This window comes from Mirounga leonina, unplaced genomic scaffold, assembly GCF_011800145.1.
Source record: "Mirounga leonina isolate KUSES-001 unplaced genomic scaffold, KU_Mleo_1.0 Mir_129, whole genome shotgun sequence".
Taxonomy (NCBI): domain Eukaryota; kingdom Metazoa; phylum Chordata; class Mammalia; order Carnivora; family Phocidae; genus Mirounga; species Mirounga leonina.
The window spans coordinates 16212996-16237186 of NW_023270323.1; the positions used below are offsets into that span (position 1 = coordinate 16212996).

Below are 24191 nucleotides of genomic sequence, written 5' to 3' on the forward strand. Positions count from 1 at the left end.
AGTCACCTTACAGAAAATACAGTGGCACTAAATTCATATCTTTCAGTAGTTACCCTGAATGTAAATGGGCTAAATGCCCCAATCAAAAGACACAGGGTATCAGATTGGATAAAAAAATAAGACCCATCAATATGCTGTCTGCAAGAAACTCATTTTAGACCCAAAGACACCTCCAGATTGAAAGTGAGGGGGCGGAAAACCATTTACCATGCTAATGGACACCAAAAGAAAGCTGGGGTGGCAATCCTTGTATCAGACAAATTAGAAATAAAAGACATCCGAATCAGCAAAGAAGAAGTCAAACTCTCACTCTTTGCAGATGATATGATACTTTATGTGGAAAACCCCAAAGACTCCACCCCGAAACTGCTAGAACTCATATAGGAATTCAGTAAAATAGCAGGATATAAAATCAATGCACAGAAATCAGTGGCATTCCTATACACCAACAAGACAGAAGAAAGAGAAATTAAGGAGTCAATCCCATTTACAATTGCACCCCAAACCATAAGATACCTAGGAATAAATCTAACCAAAGAGGCAAAGAATCTGTACTCAGAAAACTATAAAATACTCATGAAAGAAATTGAGGAAGACACAAAGAAATGGAAAAACGTTCCATGCTTATGGATTGGAATAACAAATATTGTGAAGTTGTCAATGCTACCTAGAGCAATCTACACATTTAATGCAATCCCTATCAAAATACCATCCACTTTTTTCAAAGAAATGGAACAAATAATCCTAAAGTTTGTATGGAACCAGAAAACACCCCGCATAGCCAGAGGAATGTTGAAAAAGAAAAGTAAAGCTGGTGGCATCACAATTCCGGACTTCAAGCTCTATTACAAAGCTGTAATCATTAAGACAGTATGGGACTGGCACAAAAGCAGACACATAGATCAGTGGAACAGAATAGAGAGCCCAGAAATGGACCCTCAACTCTATGGTCAACTAATCTTCGACAAAGCAGGAAAGAATGTCCAGTGGGAAAAAGACAGTCTCTTCAACAAATGGTGTTGGGAAAATTGGACAGCCACGTGCAGAAGAATGAAACTGGACCATTTCCTTACACCACACACAAAAATAGACTCAAAATGGTTGAAAGACCTGAATGTGAGACAGGAGTCCATCAAAATCCTAGAGGAGAACACAGGCAGCAACCTCTTCGACCTCAGCCACAGCAACTTCTTCCTAGAAACATCACCAAAGGCAAGGGAAGCAAGGACAAAAATGAGCTATTGGGACTTCATCAAGATAAAAAGCTTTTGCACAACAAAGGAAACAGTCAACAAAACCAAAAGACAACTGACAGAATGGGAGAAGATATTTGCAAATGACATATCAGATAAAGGGCTAGTATCCAGAATCTATAAAGAACTTCTTAAACTCAATACCCAAAGAACAAATGATCCAATCAAGAAATGGGCAGAAGACATGAACAGACATTTTTCCAAAGAAGACATCCAAATGGCCAATAGACACATGAAAAAGTGCTCAACATTGCTCGGCATCAGGGAAATCCAAATCAAAACCTCAGTGAGATACCACCTCACACCAGTCAGAATGGCTAAAATTAACAAGTCAGGAAACGACAGATGTTGGCGAGAATGTAGAGAAAGGGGAACCCTCCTACACTGTTGATGGGAATGCAAGCTGGTGCAGCCACTCTGGAAAACAGTATGGAAGTTCCTCAAAAAGTTGAAAATAGAGCTACCATACGACCCAGCAATTGCACTACTGGGTATTTACCCCAAAGATACAAATGTAGGGATCTGAAAGGATACATGCACCCTGATGTTTATAGCAGCAATGTCCACAATAGCCAAACTATGGAAAGAGCCAAGATGTCCATCGACAGATGAATGGATAAAGAAGATGTGGCATATATATATATATATACACACACACATATATGTATATATGTGTGTGTGTGTGTGTATATATATGTGTGTATATATATATAATGGAATATTATGAAGCCATCAAAAGGAATGAAATCTTGGCATTTGCAACGACATGGATGGAACTGGAGGGTATTACGCTGAGTGAAATAAGTCAATCAGAGAAAGACATGTATCATATGACCTCACTGATATGAGGAATTCTTAATCTCGGGAAACAATTGTGTGAATTGTGTTAAGACTGTTGAATCACAGACCTTTACCTCTGAAACAAATAATACATTATATGTTTAAAAAAAAAGAAAGTAGGAAGGGAAAAATGAAGGGGGGGAATCGGAGGGGGAGATGAACCATGAGAGACTATGGACTCTGAGAAACAAACTGAGGGTTCTAGAGGGGAGGGTGGTGTTGGGATGCGTTAGCCTGGTGATGGGTATTAAAGAGGGCACTATTGAATGGAACACTGGGTGCTATACGCAAACAATGAATCATAGAACACTACATCAAAAACTAATGATGTAATGTATGGTGATTAACATAACATAATAAAATAAAATAAAAAAGAAAAATTTTATCCTTGATTTTTAAAATAAGTAGCTTAATTTGATGAAGTTAGGAAAATCTGCAACCCGTGTAGCCTGTTGATACAGTAAACAGATTATATAGACTATTTTCTTTCCACTATCTTCTTGAAAAAAATTGCTGGTTAACCTGAACCACAAGGCAGAAAACTACAGAAAATTTTTCTCTTCTTTGCTTTCACAGACTTGAAGGATTACTTATATAACTTCTAATAGCTATTCTACATTTTTTGGCAACTTTACTGTAACCTGAATTATTGAAAAACCATTTACAAAGCCATCAAAAATCATACACAAAGTCTTCTAAGAGCTTGAGGAAATGTCAAATTGCAAAGATAACTATTTATTCTATTCACTTAGAACATTCAACCAAACAGTTGGGACTTTTGAAGAACTCCAAAAGTACCTTGAAGGGTACGTGGCAAACCTGAACCGTGATGATGAGAAAAGACATGCGAAGTAAGTGGAGCAGTATTTTCCTCAGCTGCATGTGACTTCTGGCAAGTGTGTGTGATTCGCTTTGTGGTAACTTTCAGTGTGCCGTCACTAGAAAACTGGGGGCAGTTCTTTTAAATTGTTCTTGCACAAAGAAGATGCCACTTACCACTAGTATGGATGTTACTTTAGTCTGGAAGTAGTCAGCTTCTTATTTTGGATTGATGAGTAGTAACGTGAGGGAGACATTTCCTGAGAGGGGGCATTGGGAAATGGTTGCTTGACATTGTCTTTCCAATGTCAAGAGGATGTTATTCAGAAATGAAGCCTATATTGCCCCTGGAAATCAAACAGGAATGCCAAGGCACTAGAGTAACCAGTTCATTCTGATTCCAGGTAAAGAGCTAGGAGGAGAGGCAGAATTATTTCAGAATATAAGGGATCTGTTGCCCCGGGCTGTGTGTGTGTGTGTGTGTGTGTGTGTGTGTGTGTAGGAAGGAATTAGGTTGGACTAAATACAGTAATATTGATGAAAAATGTTGTGCTTAAGAGAAAAACTACTTTGTAAAATTAAAATTGTTTGAAAATCCTTTACAGTTTGTAGAGTAAATACTTAAGCATATATTCACCAGGTAGTACTAATGAAGCTGGAGTCGAAAGTTCTAGAAAACTGACATTTGAGTTAAATTAGAACATTCAGTCAGGACCTCCTAAGTTTTTTGTTTTTGTCTTTTTATGCAAGGAATATATTTGCAGTTTTTATGTTCTTAAAGACCTTTTGTAGTAAGAACAATTTATGAATATATATATATATACATATATATGAATATATATATATATATACATATATATATATATAATATAGGTCAGAGCAGTATATCTTAATTAAAAGAGAAAAATGAGTATTTCCAAACAATGATACTTAGACATAAAGTAAGAAATGTATCTTTCATGTTTTACTAAGCAGTCATTCTGGTTCAGCCATGGAAAGCTTCAAAATCTGACAAAAATAGCAAAACACAGCAAAAATTCTGTGTGCCATTCTCCTGTGTACATAGTCAAAGGAATGGCTCACTGGTTTTACTTCCTCTCACTGACTCTTAAAAAAACACACACATATTTATTGAGATATACTTTAAATACTACACAATTCAGCTCTTTTAACCTCTCATTGATTCAGTTTGACATTTATCTATTATTGTGTATGTGTGAGAATTTTTTTGTTTGTTTATTCTATTGTTTTCCTCCCCAGATGTAACTAAATCTGATCCTATAAAAGTTGAGATAGCCTTTGTAGCAATTACGGGCAGTAATCCTGGCAGAAATAAGACTATTGTACGAGTGGAATTTATGTGTGTCATGACCCTGGCTCGACTAAGGGGGTGTATGCAAAGTTTCACTTTTCTTATACAGGAGATCCATGTCTAACTGGAAGCTGTCCAAAGCACTCTCTCTGGAGATGATTCAGCTGAAGGAGAAGGTGGCCAGATTTTCCTCATCATCCCCATTCCAGAACCTTGAGATTATCGCAACACTGGGCGTTGGTGGGTTCGGAAGAGTTGAGCTTGTAAGGGGTTTACGTTTCAAGCATCTGAGAGAAGCCTTTTGACTTTTTTTGTTTTATATTCCAGTGTATCTTGGAGGAACATATGAATTGTTATTGCTGTCTTAGATGTTGCTTTGAACTGAAATTAAGAAAGTACATTTTTCACTGTGTGTGTTGTATAGTAGCAGGTCTATGCTAATAAGTCACTTGTAATAATATAGCTGTGATTTCAAGCTTCTGTGTCACATCCTTTTGTGAATCCTTTTCTTGATTATAATTATTGGAGAATGTACCAAGTAAGCATTCCCAGAGGCTCTAAATCATTAAAAATGTATTTTCTAAGAGGAAAATGTGTATACACACACACTCATGACATGTTAACTATATACTAAAGAAAAGAAGAATGTGTCCAGTGGAAGTTTATTTATTAGAAATAAAATCTTTAATATTATAGTTGACACGACTCCACTGCCATGTCCGTATTTGGCTGTCATTATCCCATCTTGGGTTGCTCAAGATTTTCTATCAGGAAAAAAAGAAAAGAAGATGACTGTAAGGGAGTATTTGAGGAGCAGCCTTCTGTAGTATTGATCAGGACAGCTGGGAACTTATGGCCTGATTTTGGCTGTATTTTCCACATCACCACCTCTCTGAGCTTTATAACTAGATTCCAAGGAGTAACAGAGCAGTCCTGTCAGATCAAGTGCTCCAGGGAAACCGTAGAATGGAGATCTGTGACCTTACTGGAGACAGATGGCTCTGAACCCTTGGCTATTCCCAAGCCCTTCTTTGCCCAGCAGATTTTTAACGATTCACTGTACATTATAACCTTCGGGAAGTATGCTGACACCTTCATTTGCTGGATGGCCCTGGACATGAGCAGATCAGAAGTGCTGCCAGGAGACTCTGGATAATACACTTCACACCCAGTCAATACCTCCTCCCTGATGGGGGGGGGGGGTGAAAAGCAATTTCTTCATAAGAAATAAGTGACGTTTTTTATGCCATATGGAGAGACAAGGGCAATATCTATCGGCAGTGGTATTTTTCACCAAAGATCCTGGCAAAAGGATTGAATTAGCAATGCTGAGATCTGTTTTATATATATATAGTTAGATAATAATAATTGAAACAATAATTCCACCATTGATTTAAAAATCCTAGGCAGAGCTAATGGCAAATGTAAGAAAAATGTGGGGTGCAGCCAAATCTACAGTTTCATTATTTATCAAATATAGTCTGCTTATGGAGTTATAAGCCTATCTGAGTACATATCTATTAAAATTTTTTATTTCCTTTCAAGGGAAAATTTTGTTTGTCCATCTAAAGCAGCAGGCTGCGAAAGAACTGTCTGCACTTCAGGAACTGTTCTATCCGTCTGCAATCCGGGAGGGTAGCTAGCAACTCACCAGCTTTTGAAATGTGGCTAGTGCAGCTGAGGAACTGAATTTCTTATTTAAATTAACTTAAAATTAAATAACCTCATGTGACTAGTTGCTGTCATGTTGGATAGTGCAGCTATGGATTTTGATTTAATATGTTTTGTTTTGAAAATCAAAGAAGTGCATATTAAGAAAGAATAATTTTTTTGGCAACTCTGGCCAAAGTTTTTCATATCACACACTCAATAGTGAATAGATTTATAAACATTAAATCTAACTAGAGTTGGTTTTTCTTGTTACAATGCAAACGTTTTAAGAGCATGTTCCAGATATGTGAACTTCTTTGGAAATTACAATGAAAGGGAAGGGTGTGCACTTGAATAAAACTTAGTTCCAGAGGGATACGTGGTTAAAAGGTTACATACTGTTTAAATGTGAAAGAAGTTCAACTCTTCATTGGTTAACATGTTTTATATAGGTATTATAAATCTTTCCAGTAAGTTAGTTTTGAGGGATCTTTTTCTTCTTACATAGGTTAAAGTGAAAAATGAGAATGTTGCTTTTGCTATGAAGTGTATAAGGAAGAAGCACATAGTTGACACAAAACAACAGGAGCATGTCTACTCAGAAAAGAGGATTCTAGAAGAGTTGTGTTCTCCCTTCATCGTGAAGTAAGTGAGCATTTGGCTCCCAGAATTTAGGATTGTAGACCCTTTTGAATGTTTCCATGCAAGATAACAGAAGAGGAAAAGGAGGCCGTACTCTGAATTCTCCCTCCCTGTCACAGCAACAATACATAAAATGTTAGAAGTTTGAAGTCTGGAGTCAAGAGTTCAGATTTTTTATTCTTGAGTAAATCTCAGGAAAAGTGTGTGTGTGTGTGTGTGTGTGTGTGTGTGTGTGTGTGTGTGAGAGAGAGAGAGAGAGAGAGAGAGAGAGAATATAAAATTATTGTGGAATAACTTGAACTGATTATTTAATCCATACCTACTACAGAATTTGGGAAGCAAATAATTCATTTGAAACCCTCAGGGGACAGACTGCTGTTGAATTTCTGCAAGAAGTGGCATTTGGGCTCATGTCGGCTGGCAGGGACCTGTAGAGCCTGGTCCTAGCAATGCCCAGATCCTGAAAGATCCATCTCCTAATAGTCACTATTCATCCTTTCCCAGAGTTTGGGAGAGAATTGTGTTATTCTAGGCCACCGCTGTCTTTACTTGTGAATTCATGAGTTAGTGGTGTAGGCCAGTTGAGACCTATATTTTCATACAGGTCATAGCCCTAGAGTATAGTTTCAGTGATTTCCAGGTGAAGTAAAGTGCCCTCATAGTGGATAGAATTTATGTTTTTGGATCAAATGCCTTGAGAGAATCTTCCTGCCTATCCATATTCCCACACCCATTTTTTTTTCAACATTAAAAAAGTTGAACCCAGGCAATGCTAACAATAGAGTCATCCAATTATTTTTATATTGTGTTCCCAGAATTTCCCCCCTTTCATCAATAATTCATTAACAAACTATCAGGAGCAGCTTCAGGGCATGAATTAGGTTTTATTCCTATTCTCATTTCCAGCTGTCTGCAAAGTGCCTGGCATATAAGGAAATGATAATGTAATAATAAATGTTAATGACATTTATTGAGAAATTAGCATGTGCCAGACACTATTCTAAGCAAAATATATATGTGATATATCATATATAATGTTTTATATTTAAAATATGTTATATTTATATTTATTTTATATATTATGTATACAGATATATAGCATATATTAAATTAATATATAATTAATATAAAATAAAATGAATACTATATATTCCTCTGATCTTTATGATATAACAGTGAGGTAAATGTTATGATTGTCCTCAAGAGCAATAAGAAAACTAGGCTGCATAGCTCATAAATGGCCGATCAGGGATTCAAGCCTAAGCAGCTTGGATTCAGAGCCCACACTAAGCTGCTTGGAACCAGAGCCCACTCTGAGCTACTTTGCTAAATTGCTTCTGCTGTCTGCGCATGATCTGGGTGCCCTGTTGTCACCCAGTGTTAACATAGGGTACCCTGCCCAGGTCCCTCCCACATCAGGATTGAGGCTGTCATTCCTACAGCTTCTGGGAGTGTTGCCAACTGACGACTCTAGCTCGGTCCTTTCCTGGTCATTGCTCTCAGACGAAGAGAGCCACCTTGCCCAAGATCATATTCTGTTTCCAGGTACAGCCTGCAGCCAATGATGGCAGAGCTCCTTGAGGCTGAGGCTTTCATTGAAACTCGAAACTCGATCACAACCAACTCTCCTGCTGCCCAAGTGTGTCTGTGTGTCTTATTCCTCCCCTGGGGTGGGGGGTTGTTCCTAAGTACACTACCCACTAAACTTACTGCTGATAGGTCTCTGTCTCACAGTCTAGTTTTTGAGACCAACCAGAGGATATAAGACATGGGCATGAAGGGAGCTCATAAAGGAGACATATGAGGAGATCTCTGGGCTTTTGGAAGGAAGAGAGGCCATATTTAGTAGGGGGGAAGATGAGCTGCTGTATCGGGCTCCTGAGCTTCGTCTTGAGGAATGGATAACACTGTTACAGTGAAACTGAGATGAAGAAGGTCAGTCTGTGTGTACAGGGAGGGCAGTCTAAGGAGGGCAGTCTAACATGTGCAAAAGCAAGGCAGGAAGAAAGATCAAAGAGCATTCAGTGAGAGGTCCCATGTAGCTGGAGGATGTTTGGAATGAGATGAGCACCAGTATTCCAAATGATATTGATGATGTTCTTAAGCAACTTTAAAAAGCTTTTAAAACCAGATTTTTAATAATAACCATGTTTTTATGTGTCTTCACAGATTATATCGTACTTTCAAGGACAATAAGTATGTATACATGCTTCTGGAGGCCTGCTTAGGTGGGGAGCTATGGAGTATATTAAGGGACAGGTAATGAAAAAGGATTATAAGCATTAAGCTGTGTTCTCACATCTGGTCTAAAGGATGCTTTATTCACGATCATTTAAAGAGACATAATGAAAGTCATTAAGAAACGGTCCTAAGAAAATATTATCATCTGATAAAATAGTAATGGTGGTATTTTCTTAGCTAACATTGTACTTAGGCAATAGACACCCTATAAGGTAATCTGTTATTTCCATATTAGGGATCACAGAATCCCAGGCCTCGAAAGAGAGTCACATGGTTAGTGCGAGGCAGAGCAGCTGGAAACCCAGATGTTACTGATTCTGAATCTCTATGAGGGAAATGAAGAAAGGGGCGTGGAGTGGTGAAGTAGAGTGAGACTCCTGCAAAGATTCAGTTTTACAAAAGGGGTGGTTTCTGCATAATCGAAACCACAGATGTTTACTGAGTACCACCAGTATGCAAGGCTCCATTGTAGACAGTTGCGGGGGATGGGGGTTCTAGACAATGTAAACTTTCCTAACCAGAAGGATAAAAAGAGTAAACTTTTCCTCCAGTGAGTTTAGATTTTATTTGGGTAGATAACATGATGTGCAGTTTTAAAACATTTTATTATTTAGTGTGTAAACTAAATATGACAGAGAAGTTGGCAATTTGTAATTAAATACCAAATGAGTGTTGCAGATTGTAAATTCGGAGGAGAGGAAAGATATAAAACTGTGATGAAAGAGGGGAGGACTGGACCTAACTTCTAAAGATGACCAAAATTTGGAAAGGCAGAGAGGAAGGGAAAGGGATGTAAGATAAAACAGGAAAGATGAGATAGGATTATGTGTCTTTGGGGGTGTTTCACATCAGATTTGAGCAGAAGACAAGGCCAGTGAAAGAGGTGAGAAGTTAGGTTTGCATGAGGTTATGGAGGTTAATGCCAGGCCAAACATTTGGACAGTGTTACATGGGCCAGTGGCTCTCAACCTTGGCTTCTCATTACAGTCACGTGGAGAGCTTTACAAACAAAGTAAACATGCCTAGCCCTAATGCCAGAGGTTATGATTTGGTTCACCTTGGATGGGGTCTAGTAAATGACCTCTCCGGCAATTCTAATGTGCATTCGTGGTGGAGAATCTCAGACCTAGGTAATGGCAGACCTTTGAGCATCTGCCAAGAGATGGATGCATTGTGTTAGGAATGTGTTGTTGGATGGATCTGAATGGGGAAAACCCAGCAGGGTGCAAAGACTTGCATGATACCTACAGAAACATTTGCTTCCTCCACCTTTGCTTCAATATGCAGATCTGTTAGAAAGGGGAGTTGGTACTCTCTGTTAGGCACTGTGTCTGACTCTCGAAACAACACATTCAGGAAGTCGTAAACCCATTTTACAGATAGGGAACTGAGGCTCAAAACAGCCACACAACTTGCCCGAGGATACGATGATGGAAGAAGCAGGAGTCAAAGCCAGTTTCTTTCACTCCAAAGCCATACGCTTCCACAACTTCATGGCACAAACCACCACCACTTTTTAATAACTCAGTGTGGAAACCCACATGCAATGCCCTCACAGGGCAAGTCTAATATCATCAAGGTGCCCCAAACAGGAAAGAGTTATGACCCCATTTCTACATGGGTTATTGTTACATGCTATACCAACAGGAAATGAAAATGATCACTTGAGTCATTTTTTCGTCAAGCAATAAATTACAGAAGTCTGCTTTAAGCTCTCCATTAAAATAGTTGCATTTTCTCCAGAATTTGCCATAAATATCTTAAAAAGTCTTGTTTTCTTATGTTTCTATTTTATGTATCCATATATGGATTACCAGAAACTATTGTTGGAATGGAGACATTTTAACTTGAGTGAAGTACTTCTCATTTGCCTCAAGTATCCCCCTAAATTTCTTTACCATCATTGGTCTAATTCATGGGCGGTACAAAATACTTTTTGTGTTGATGCCCTCCAAAACATTTATATTGTGCAAATTTACCAATGCAATAACTGACACCTGGAATAGACAATAAATATGTGTGTCTAGAGTATTAAGAGAGAAAATGATTTCATTGCAGAGGCAGCTTCGATGAACCCACCTCCAAGTTCTGCGTCGCTTGTGTGACAGAAGCATTTGATTACCTGCATCGACTAGGTATTATCTACAGAGACCTGAAACCAGAAAACTTAATTCTAGATGCTGAAGGTTATCTTAAATTGGTAAGAAAAAAATCTGTAACAGTATCATAAGAGATATTTCTAAATACAAAGTTGTGTCATATTTGCATATTGCTTTTAATTTGGGGGGACCTGCTATTTTCACCATGGGGGGTATGGCCTGTGACATTGGCACCCTTAACACGGGGAAGTGTTGCAAGCATATTCTTTTTGGCGTAGGAATTTAATATTTCAACCATATTGGTGACTGCAACTAAGGACTCACCTAATAGAATGCCTTTAATATTGGATTTTGTTAATATTTTTAATATATTTAAATAGGTTTTAATACATTACTGCTACATATAGGGACTGGCTATAATAAAGAATAAGGAAAGATGATAGTCTGTCTCCTGTCCCAAGATAGCCACTGTCTGTATAGGGAGGAAAATACACATATGAGTGTTGGTACGCTTTTTTTTTTTTTTTTTAATCTTTTTAGGTGATTCTAAAGTACAACCAGGGCTGAGAATCACAACACTAGACTAGAAGCTCTTTGAGGACAGAGACTTTCCTTGCTATCCATCTTTGTAATCCTCTGATGCCTAACATGCATCCCTTTGCGGTTATACTACCAGTCACATAAATTTACTTTCAGTTTGAAACTCTAAGAGAACTGGGCAGTCATAGGGGGGAGAAACCAAGGCACTTTCAACGGAACCAAGCTGAGTTTTCTTGAGTTTATCTTGTCAGTATGTCAAGGACATGAAACCATCTCTGAATGTAACATTTACAAAGATATTAAAAGTTTCTCACATCAGGACTTTCATACATGGAAATAATACTAGCTATCACTTCATAAGTAGTTTAGTATGTTATGTGTCAAGATCTGTGCTAAACATTTTGCAATTAATATATATAACAATTGATGAGGTAGGTTTTATCATCCACATGTTACAGTGAGTAATTTAACCTTAGGAATTAAACTTATGTGTAATTGCCAAGCGATTTCTCTCCACAGTAAAGGGGTAAAATAAGTCCTTTCATGTGAAATCTAGTGAACTTCCAAGAAACATTTTGATCCATTCAAGCTTTATTTTATCTGTGAAAGGTAGCTTTGAGAACTGGGGAGGTAGTAACACAGGCCTCAATCTCTCCTCTTCTTCACAATTCCTTCATTGGCTATGCCTCTTACAGCTATTTAGGGAAACCCTTTGGAATTTTCTAGAACTAAAACCATCATGAGGGATGCAGACTATCCATTAGGTTCATTCCTTTTTTTTTTCAGAACTTTTTAAAAAATTGGATAGCATATTTATTATTAATAGCCATGGGGGTCCATAAATATCTCCCCTGTTAGCCAGTGTTATCCATCCAGCTAACTCATTTGCCAACTCTCTAAATGAAGAATGACAACTAAAGCCTTTAGAGATTAAAACGTAAATGTTGAATCTTTCCATTTCTAGCTAGATATCAAACTAGATATACTGAAATTCTCTCACTACCAAATGTCTAAAAATACTGGATGAAACGTGAAAAAGCTGTATTACATGCATGGCTGACTTTATAAGACAACACTGGTACTCCTCCGCGGTTGGGAACCACACTTGAGGAGGAGTATAGCCTAGAACTCAAACAATGAAGCTGCTGTCTTGTGGGCACCCAGTGATCCAAGATGGCTCAGAGGTCTGATTTTAGTAGCTGCACCTAGTTTTGGACCTGGGCAGTGAGGGAAGTTGAATCAGAGAACATTTCCCAGAGCCAGGAATCACACAGATCACACTCTCGGAAAAATGGAAAGCAAGAAAAAAGATCTAATTTATGAAGACAGAGTACTTGCAAGAAAACATGCTTTTCTCATCATTGGGCTCTTGGTAGAGGAGCAAAAGAGTCTCCTTTAAGAATTCTTGGCCATAGGCTTGTCTTCATGGAGATTGGGTGTTTAGTCTTCAAAGATGGAAAACCCCATGCAAGAACTTGAAAATGGATTCATGTTGATAGCATGCCCAACTTTTCAAGAATCAATGTATATTCTGTCTGGATGAAGGTACTCTTAGCTCAGGATACAAAGAACTCCCAGGGATAAAGTCCCAGAGAACATGAGCTCACATTTTTTTTAAAATTTTTATTGTTACGTTAATCACCATACATTACATCATTAGTTTTTGATGTAGTGTTCCATGATTCATTGTTTGTGCATAACACCCAGTGCCCCATGCAGAATGTGCCCTCTTTAATACCCATCACCAGGCTAACCCATCCTCCCACCCCCTCTCCCCTCTAGAACCCTCAGTTTGCTTTTTCTCATGGTTCGTCTCCCCCTCCGATTTCCCCCCCTTCATTCTTCCCCTCTTGCTATCTTCTTCCTTTTTTCTTTTTCTTCTTAACATATATTGCATTATTTGTTTCAGAGGTACAGATCTGTGATTCAACAGTCTTGCACAATTCACAGCGCTCACCATAGCACATACCCTCCCCAATGTCTATCACCCAGTCACCCCATCCCTCCCACCCCACCCCCCACTCCGGCAACCCTCTGTTTGTTTCCTGAGATTAAGAATTCCTCATATCAGTGAGGTCATATGATACATGTCTTTCTCTGATTGACTTATTTCGATGAGCTCACATTTTAAAAAAATAAAACAAAAAATATATATGAGGAAAAAAAAGGTACCATGAGCATTATTTGGCAGGCAAATAAGTGCTTCATTATTGGAGTAATCAGATACAAAATGTAAAATAAATCCATCTAACATGCCTTTTAAAAAAAAGAGAGGGAATGACAAATGAGTAATGAACAGAGGAAAAAATCTAGTAGGTTTAGAAAATAATAAATAAAACTTCTATTAAGGACTTAAGAATATAATAATTGAAATTATATATTTAAGGAAGTCTCATTAATGGTGGAGCAGCTTCCATTGAACTAATCTTCTTGGTGAGATTAATTATAATATATGTGTAAGAGAGCAACAAAAAGTAGACATTTAAACCTTGAAAAAAGGGAACCATGCTGGATGAAAAATCCACATTGCTACAGCTGTTTAAACTGTTCATTTCAGGACACACCTTACTGTATGAGGCATGGGGATAAATCTTTAGTTAACATCATACCTAACAGTGAAATATTGAACATTTTCCCATTAGATTGTGAACAAGGTAAGAATATTTTCTTTCCACTTTTTTTCAACATTATAACAGAGGTCTTAGCCAATAAAATAAACCAAGAAAAAAAAATGAAAGATGAGATGAGAAGATGAGAAATGGAGAGGTTATCTGTCTTTATTTTCAGACAACATGATTGTTTATGTAGAAAAACCTAAAGGATCTACCAAAGAAGTACTAGAAGGAATAAGCATGATTACCAGTACAAAGTTAATATATAAATAAAATTATAAGTCACTTAAGTCAATATATAAATAAAAACTATTTTTCTATACTAGCAGTAAATATTTATAAATGAAATAAAAATACTATTTATGATAACATCAAAAATTATAAAATAAATTTGAATACATGTAACGTGTAAAAATGTGTAAGACCTCCACACTGAAAACCACAAGATATTACTGAGTAAAAATATATAACTAAATGGTAAGGCATACTGTGTTCGCATATTGGATAACTCAATATTTGATAAGATGTCCATTCTTCCCAGATTAATTACAGATTTAAAGTCATTGTAATATAAATTAGAGCAGGTGCATTTTTAGAAACTGAGGCATTTACTCTAAAATTTACACAGAAACTCAGAGTTTAGAAAAGTTAATAACCACTTTGAAAAAAGAAGAACAAAACTGAGGAATTTATTGTATCTGATACTATAAACAACAGTAATCAAGGCAATGTCATAACAGGACAAATAGCATAATCTAACAGAATAAAGTCCAGACATAGACATAGAATCGACTGATTTTTAGCAAAAAGAGAAAAGCCAGTCTTCTCAATAGACGATGCTGAAACAACTGGATATGCATATGTGGGGAAAAAAATGAACCTGCTCCCACCTCACACGATATAGAAAAATTAACTCAACATGGTAATATGGTAATATTTTCACAACATGGGGTAGGCAGAGGTTTCTTAGAATACAGATAGTATTAATTTGTATTAATTATAAAAATTTCAAGCTACTATAATAAAAATATCATAGACTGGGTGACTTAAATGATAAACATTTATTTCTTACAGTTTTAAAGCCATGAAGTCCAAGATCAAGGTGCTGGCAGATCTGGTATCTGTCTGGTCAGGACCCACTGCTGGGCTGGCAGAGAGCTGCCTTTTCATTCCTTCACATGAGAGAGAAAGACACACACACACACACACACACACAGAGTTTGGCGGGAGCTCTTTTCTTATAAGGGTTCTAATTGCATCATGAGGGCTTGACCTCATGACTTGGTTACCTCCTAAAGGCTCTACCTCCATATTCCATCACACTGGGGATTAGGGTTTCAACATATAAATTTTGGGGAGACACAAACATGCAGTCCATAATAATTAGACTTCATCAAAATTAAAAACTTCTGATAATTAAAATACATTAGGGAATGAATTGTCATGCCATAGACTGGGGGAAAATATTTGCAATATATATTTATATGACAGAGGACTTGATTGTATTGGGAAATATACAAATAACTCCTACAGCTCAATAATAAAAAGACAACCCATTTAAAAAAATGATCAAAGATCTTGAAAAATCACTTCACAAAAGAAGACATAGGAATGATTAATAAGCCATTAATAAGTCATTATCAAGGAAATGCAGATTAAAACCACAAAGAGGAACCATTTCATAGCCACTAAAATGACTACAATTTAAAAGACTGACAATACCAAGTGTTGGTGAGGACTTTCTCCTAAATTACTAGTGGAGAAAGAAAACTGAAAAATAGTCTGTCCGTTTTATATTGAGTCAAACATACACCTAATCTAAGACAAAAAAAAATTCAACTTCCAGGTAGAAACTTCACTCCTTAGTATTTATTTAGGAAAACTGAAATCATGTCTTCCAAAATCTTGTTCATCACAGCTTTATTTCTAAAAGTCCCCAAATCAGAAACAGCCCAAATATCCATCAGCAACTAAATGTATAAACGTGGTGGCAGCATGTTCAGCAATGGAATGCTGCTCAGCAGTAGAAAGGAATGAATTACAATAAGCAACAATGTGAGTGAATTCTAAAAACTATGTTAAGCAAAAGAAGCCAGATTCAAGAGTATATTCTGTATGATTACGTTTATTGACATTCTAGAATCCATGGTAGAAATCAATACAATGGCTGCTCCTGGGAGAGGCATTCGACTGGAAAGGGGCATGAGGGAACTTTCTGATAGAATGAGTGTGTCTATCTCTTGACTATATGGTAGTTGTGGTTACATGTATAATCTGCATCAAAACTCAACTGTATGCCAAAAATCTATGCACACTATTGTGTGTAAATTACACATCAATTTGAAAAATGTAATGGGTTCAATGTCAGATGATTCACAAATGAAGAGAAAATCAGTTCACCAAAAGATAAATTTAAGTAATTTACACAGAATGTAGCATAGAGACACCAAAAAAAGATGAAAAATAAGAGAACAGAGTGAGAAGTTCTTAAAATTATAAATCGGAGTCCAGGATAAAAATAATATAGAAAATGAGGGAAAAGCAGTATTTAAAGAACACTGGCTGAGAATTTTTTGGGAATTACAAGAAACAACAATCATCAGATAAAGGAACCCAAACAAATCCCATCTGGGACAAATTGTATTTGTTGTGGTTCCTATCTTTGGGTAACAAATCACTCCAAAATGTAATGGCTTAGAACAACAAGAATCATTTATGATCTCTCACCATTTCTGTGGGTCAGAATTTAGGGAGTGGTTCAGCTGGGTGGTTCTGACTTGAGGTCTCTCATGAATTTTCAGTCAGATGTTGGCTGGGGCTTCAGTCACTTGGAAGCTTGTCTGGGGCTTGACCAGGACATCCGAATCCAAAATCACTTACTCATATGGCTGGGAAGTTGATGCTGGCTGTTATTTGGGGGCACAATGGGCCTCTTTAGAGGTTGACTATTTTCATGGCATGGCAGCTGGCTTCCCTCAGAATGAGTCATCGAAGAGAAAGCTACAATGCCTTTTAAGACCTACCCTCAGAGTCGCATCTCAGTGCTTCACTATATTCTGTTGATCACATAGGGCCAGCCCTGATTTACTGTGAGATTTATTATGGGAGGGGACAACAAAAACAAAGTATTAAAAGCTATCAAAGAGAAAAGACAGTTTACGTATAAAGGAGTAAAACTTAGGCTTTCAGTTGACATCACAATAGCGACAAGAGAATCCAGAATGCAGTGGAGGAGTATTTTTAAAATTCTGACAGAAAATAACTAATAAGCTTGAATTGTAAACCCAGGGAAACTGTCTTTCAAAAGGGCGAAACAAAGGCATTTTCAAACAAGGATGAAGGGTGTTTACCACCTTCATACAAAGGATGTGCTTAAGGGAGTTGAAAAATGATCCTCTGAGATGCAACCTTAGAAAGATGGTAAACATGTTAAATCTCTTCAAATGATGGTGTACAGGGATCATTCTCATTCTGCTATCTAGTACTGAAAATGAGAAAACACTAAATAACTGAACAGCAGCGACATGAAAACTGGAGTTGGTATAACTGGAATTAAAGTAGGAGAAAATGTCAATCATCTTCAAAGGAGGCAGCAAGAGAGAAACAGAAAACCTAGGAAACAATCCAAGAGAAAGCAAATGCACCGAGAACAGAAAGAAATCTAACATGCGTAGACAGCTCTCCAGATCAAAACCAAAGATTGTCAAATATTTATTTTATTTAAAAAATAAAAACCAGTTATATGATGTTTACAAGAGACATACCTAAAGCACGAGGCTGCAGAAAGGTGGAAGTGAAAAGGAACAGAAAAAATATGTCTGGGAAATAGTCAACAAATTGGAATACTGGTTTCATTATCAGGGAAGGGGTGTTGCTAGAGATACAAAGTGTTATCCTTTCATTCTACCAATATGATATAAAAATCCTGATCTTTTATTTACCTACTAAAATGCTTCAAAAATAAGCAGAATTTGAAAGAACTAATAAGGAGAAATGAACCACTGTAGGAAATTTTAATACACCTCTCTCAGAAATTGATGGAACATTCAGACCAAATAGCACTAAAGCTTTAGAAGATGTGCACAACACAATTAATAAACTTGATCTAATGGGCTTATAGAATATTGTTCCCAAGAGTTGAAGAATACAAATTAATGATACGTGATCATCGATTAAGGCCATTAAGCAAGTTTCAGCAAATATGAGAAATAGGAATTGGGTTGCCGGCTGGCGGCCTGGCCAAGCTGTTCCCCTGAGAGTTCCTGAGGGGATTGCAGTAAGGATGGGGGTGGTGGAGGTGCCTGGTGACAGCACAGCAAGAATGCACATCTGGGTGATGGACACTGGGCTGTCCAGCCTCGGATGTCAAGTCTTCGAGGATGAAAGACTTCATGTAAGGCTGAACTTGGCCTCATTCACCGATTTTGATTAAATGGTGTTTTTCATCTTCCTACATCATTTCTTGGCAATATCTGTGAGGGATCAGATATCTAAGGACAGAAAGAAAGGAACAGTGTTTGTTTGTTTGTTTGTTTTGTTCTGTTTTGTTTTACCAGCAAAGCATGACCAGTGAAACCATGGGGAAAAAGACCCATGTAAGAGAAAGGTCTGGGTTTTGGAAATGTCTCTCTAGAGGCTCTAGAGATGTGCCTTTCTATGATAATTACAGAGAATGAGTTTGTAGTGTGGGGTGAAGACTTCATTCTACAATTCTTCCCCAATTCACAATTGAGATGGCCAGCCAGATTTGTTTCCAAATGAATTCTGGCTGGTCCAAGGTGTCTCTACCAGTAAACACACTGAGAGGAGATCAAGGATTAGCAGATATTACTAAAAGAACGTCACATCGCCATCTCTCACCCGCCCATCCAATAATTTCCTGAATCTTTCTCCACTTTCAAGGCCGAGAAAAGCTGATGTAGGCAATAATGGTTAAGAGTGTTTCTTTTGGTTATCATGAATGAGTTAAGGATAATAATAAGGTGTAGGACAGTACTTAAAGAGTTTAAAGAAGAATCCACCTTGTTCTCAATCCAAGCAGAATTAATGTGGTAGTTTCCCTTCTTGGGTTTGCTCAGCAGAAAACTTGGTGATAATCCAATAAATCAATACACATTCTATATGGTCATGCTATTAACTCATCACTCATCAGTAAATATTCTATATGGTTGTTCTATTAACTCATGGGAGTAATACTTCTCATGTGGTAATAGAGGAACTTTTAATCCTATAGTGAGCTTTATGTAAGAAAATACAATGTAGAACATATTAAATGTTGATACTATTGCCTGCTTCTTCATGATCTATCTTCCCCTCTATGCTAATAGCCCCATGAGGGCAGAAACCATGCTATATGGTGTTTACTGCCAGACTTAGAAATTTGCTTAGCATATAAGAATGAATGAAAGGTCAGAGGGGTAGCTTCCTCCTCGCTCCCAAAATAGAAGCATAAAGGTTTTGTTCACTGATGTCAGTGTATTTAAGTTAGAAGTTAAAAACAAAATTTGAAAGAAAAAAAAAAAAACAGGAAGAAACCACTAACAAAAATCATAACTCATCTCACTGGAATTTTAAGGATATTTCAAAATAAATCAAGAATCAGTGAAGAAGAAATTTTCATATTATAAAACTGAGCTGCAGAACAGACACTACATATGAACACGTGTGGTTACAACTAAAATGATAGAGTAACATTTATAGTCTTAAATGTTTCAACTAGGAAATAAGAAAGGCTAAAAATTAAGGAGCTAAGCATTAACTTAAGAAGATGGAAATGGGAGAAACAATAAAATCAAAGAAAAGATGGGAAAAAAAGTTAAGAATATTAATTAATAAAATATGATGAAATAAAAGGAATACAGAGCCAAAGGTTGATGTTTTGAAAAGACTAATAAAAGTAACAAACTGGAAGTGTTGTTCAAATAGTATTTACAGATAAATACTATTATGAAGGAACATCATTTCAGTTAAAGTAGAGATTTATGTGGATTAGAAAGTATTTGGGCAACTTTACTACTATATGTGAATTATCTATTTATTTATGTATATACTATACATGTTATATATATATGTGACATCATATATATAGTTAGGTTCCAGTGAGGGCTCTTTCTGGTTTGCAGATGGTTGTCTTCTCACACTGTCCTCACCTGGCAGACAGAGATCATCTTTCTTGCGTCTCTTTACATAAGGACACTAATCCTATTCATGAGGATGTCACCTTTGTGGCTTAACTGCCTCCCAAAGGCCCCACTTCCAAGTATCATTATATTTGGGATTAGAGCTTCGACATAGGAATCTTGTACAGACACAGTCTATAGCTGAACATCCAGAGAATTCACTTCAACGACTTACAATACTAATCAGGTGTGAATTCCTTCAGAAAGCAGTAAGAGATAATTTCCATCTTAGTCTGTGAGGCTACTGTAAACTTGGTTCTCCAAAGGAAACTCCTAGGGGAGGCCAATTAATGTCCCATCCAGCTCATAAATTTAGTGTAAAAATCATAAGTAAAATATTAGCAAACTGACTATAAATTATAACAAGACATCATAACAAAATTGGATCTATCTCAGGAATTCAAGCATAGTTTAACATTAATTCTATTAAACCAAATCACCATTTTAATGGATTAAAAAAGAAAAACAATTCTTTAATCACCTCAATGGATGCAAAGAAAATTTGGTATGTTTCTACATTCAGTTATGATAAAATCTTAGCAAACCAGGAATAGAAAAAAATTTTATTAACCCAATGAAAGATAACTAACAAGGATTTGGAGCAAACACTGTACAACATGATGAAACATTAGAAGTATGCTTTTAGAAGTCAGTGAAATAAGCACTTCTATATTTTGTTGGAGGTTCTAACCCAATGCAGGAAGATATAAAGAAAATTAAAAGAAAGATTGAGACATAAACAACAAAACCTATTTTCCTATGATATGATTATGTAGAAATCCAAAATATAACAACAAATTATTAAAATTAAGTGAAGAGTTTAGTATGATTGCTGGATATAAGATTAATAATATAAGAACTCAGTGTATTTTTAAATACAGAAACGTAGTTGATAAATAGGAGTACAAATACCCTTTTAAAAAGCATAGAAATATATTTATGTTTACATAATAGAAATAAAAATATAATGTATCTAGGAATAAATCTAACAAAAATGTGTAAGAGCTTTATTGAGAAACAGACGAATTTATAGAAAGACATTAAAAACATGTGGATTAGTAAGCTCATTCTCTTTCTTCTGGGCATAGAGCTAGACAACATAACCCATTCTTCCTTGTGGCTGATTGTGGCCCTGTGGCGCAGTTCTAGCTAGTGAAGTGTGAGCTGACATGCTTGTGCACCATGATCAGGCCTGGGTGATAGCGACCTCTGCAGATGATCTCCACCCAGTCTTTATGACTTGCGGCTTACAAATACTGAGATTTAAAGTTGGCAGAGCCATAAAAGTGGAAGGAGCCTGGCAGGGGTGCCTGGGTTACTCAGTCGGGTGAGGGTCTGGCTCTTGATTTCGGCCCAGGTCATGATCTCAGCTCAGGTTATGATCTCAGGCTCCTGGGATTGAGCCCCATGTTGAGCTCTGTGCTCAGCAGGGACTCTGCTTGGGATTCATCTCTAGTTCTCTTTCTCCCTCTGCCCCTCCCCCTGATAATGCACTCTCTCTCTCTCTCTCTCTCTCTCTCTCTCTCAATCTCTCAAATCTTTAAAAAAAGAAAATGGAAGGAGCCTGCGTCCCTGATCCACTGCGTAGAGATCCCCCTACTGCTCAAGAAAATTCATTATGAGAAGAGAGGTAAATTAATGTAGAGTTTAAGCTTTTATACTTTCTTAGGTATGTGTGTTCAACAGTCACTCTAGCATAACCCTAAATCAGAAAGATGTAGAGGTTTCAAAATAGCAAGACTCAACATCAAAAAGATATGAAGTCTCCAAAATCATATACAGATTAGATACACTTCAGTGGAATTCCAGCCAAGCTTTTCATGAAGTTTGGCAAACCGATTTTAAAGTTTATATAGACTAACCAATGGCCAAGAATAGCCAAGAGACATTTCTGAAAGCAAACAAGAAGAGGGTGGGAGGAAATCCTCTCAGATATCCAAATTATAATGCTATCCTTCAAATTAATTACTAATGCGGGGGGAATGTAAATTAAAACCGCAGTGATTTAATACTTACAAATGGCAAAAATAAAAGTTGTTATCACTAAAGGATAGTAAGGATGTAGAGCAACCGGAACTCTGTGCATTACTGCTGGGGAAGGAGGTGGGTAATGCAGTCTGATCCCTAATGAAAGTAATTTGACAACAGGTAGTAAAATTGAAGACACTGCATCTTTGATCCTGTAATTCTACCATCTTACATAAACCTCTGCTAGGTAATATGGAAAATGATATTAATAGAAGCATTTTTGTGATAGCACACGATTCAATATTAGGCAAATGCCCATCAATAGCATAATGGACAGAAAAAATCATTTCATGTTAATTCAGTGGTGTATGATACAGCAGTGAAAATAAATGTACCCCAATATCAATTAAATTCACAAAGATAATTTTAAATGAAAATAGGCAGTTTGCCTGAGAACAGATGTAAGATTTATCTAAAGTTTTTAAAAACGAGAACTTATTTTACTTAAGGATCTGAAATATGTGGTCATATTAGAAAGGATGCGAGTACCCAACGAACACCAAAGTCAGAGGAGTGGTGACCTCTTGGCAATGTGCAGTAGGATGCTGGGGAAGGAACACAGAGGGCTTCTGCACTGGCTCTGCTCCGTGTACCTGGTAGTAGCTATGGGGGTGCTTTATAACCTGCATATGGGTCACATTAGTTTATGTTTCAGGTTTTTTTTCTAACTTGACAAATAAAAGTAATTATCAGCTCCCACTATATTCTTTCTGCTAGACCATTATTAGCTGTACTTATTGAGTAGTGATTAAGCTTTTCCCGCCAATGTGCTGAATGTATGTTGCTTCTTTTCTCTTAAAAATCTTCTACTTCCTGGGACGCCTGGGTGGCTCAGTCAGTTAAGCAGCTGCCTTCAGCTCAGGTCATGATCCCAGGCTCCTGGGATCAAGTCCCGCATCGGGCTCCTTGCTCAGCGGGGAGCCTGCTTCTCCCTCTGCCTGCAGCTCCCCCTGCTTGTACTCTCGCTCACTCTTTCTCACCTATGCTCTCTCTCTCTGGCAAATAAATAAATAAAATCTTTAAAAAATAAATAAATAAATAAAAATCTTCTACTTCCTCATCGATTTATATATAATGGGAAGGTTCCCTTTGGAACCTGGTTCAAGTCTCACCTCCCATATCCACGACCTTCCTAGACTTTAATTTTCTCCTCTTTAACATCAGGATAACAGTTGCTCACTCCCCAAGCTGTTGTGAAGATCATACATATACATGTGCATTTACATATCTTACCGAAACTGATGTTAACAGTTATCTCTTCATTCAGATTTTTTTCACCAAACAGGTGTTGAACATCTGCTGTGTTACAAATGCTGTAGGGGTTACAGAATGAATAGGATATAACGCTTCTCCTCAAGGAGCTAGATTTATTCACACACAACTAGAGGATGTTGCCCCAAGGAATGTAACTGTGGAATATAAACAGTGTTAAACACCTCAGAGGAGAAAGGAATTGGTTCTATAAATTCAAGGAAGGCTTCAGAGAGGTGGTGGCATAGCAGATGAGCGTCCAAAAATTTTTTTCAGTTTGTGCTCATGCATGCAGAGCTCCCCTTCAACTTGCCCACTTTCAAGTAAACGCAGTATTTGGGGTGAGTCACCACACCCCCATAAAGAATGGGTTGTTGCCATGAAAGACGCATACCTTAGCCTCCCTCACTCCCATCCAGTGGAGGCCATCCACTGTTGCCCGTTTTAGTGGATGGACATTAGTATCACAAGGACATGAAATCATCATTGGTTGTTGCAGACAGGATAAACAGATTCCTTTGTACCCTTGTCTAGACTTGGGCAAAGTAGGTGCCCTGAAAATTCCACATAAATATTTTTTTGGAATGTTATGTCCCCATGACTTATTTGGCTTAATTAGACTGGTCATTTTGTATCCATTTTTTTATGTGACCAAGAGAACCAATAGCTGACAAATTTACTGACCCAGAGAGAAACTTCGGGGAAAAAGCTAATACCAACTGGAC

At 37.2% G+C, this 24191-nt stretch overlaps 1 protein-coding gene across 1 annotated transcript in view; it reads left to right on the forward strand.

The window, feature by feature from the left end:
* The window catches only part of PRKG2 (protein kinase cGMP-dependent 2), a 95201-nt gene that overhangs the window by 54875 nt on the left and 16135 nt on the right, over positions 1 to 24191 (forward strand). Inside the window, exons 9-13 of the mRNA XM_035004697.1 lie at positions 2846 to 2944; positions 4334 to 4487; positions 6383 to 6519; positions 8686 to 8775; positions 10816 to 10957. Coding sequence (XP_034860588.1) covers positions 2846 to 2944; positions 4334 to 4487; positions 6383 to 6519; positions 8686 to 8775; positions 10816 to 10957 — 622 coding nt within the window. The remainder of the gene's footprint in view (positions 1 to 2845; positions 2945 to 4333; positions 4488 to 6382; positions 6520 to 8685; positions 8776 to 10815; positions 10958 to 24191) is intronic.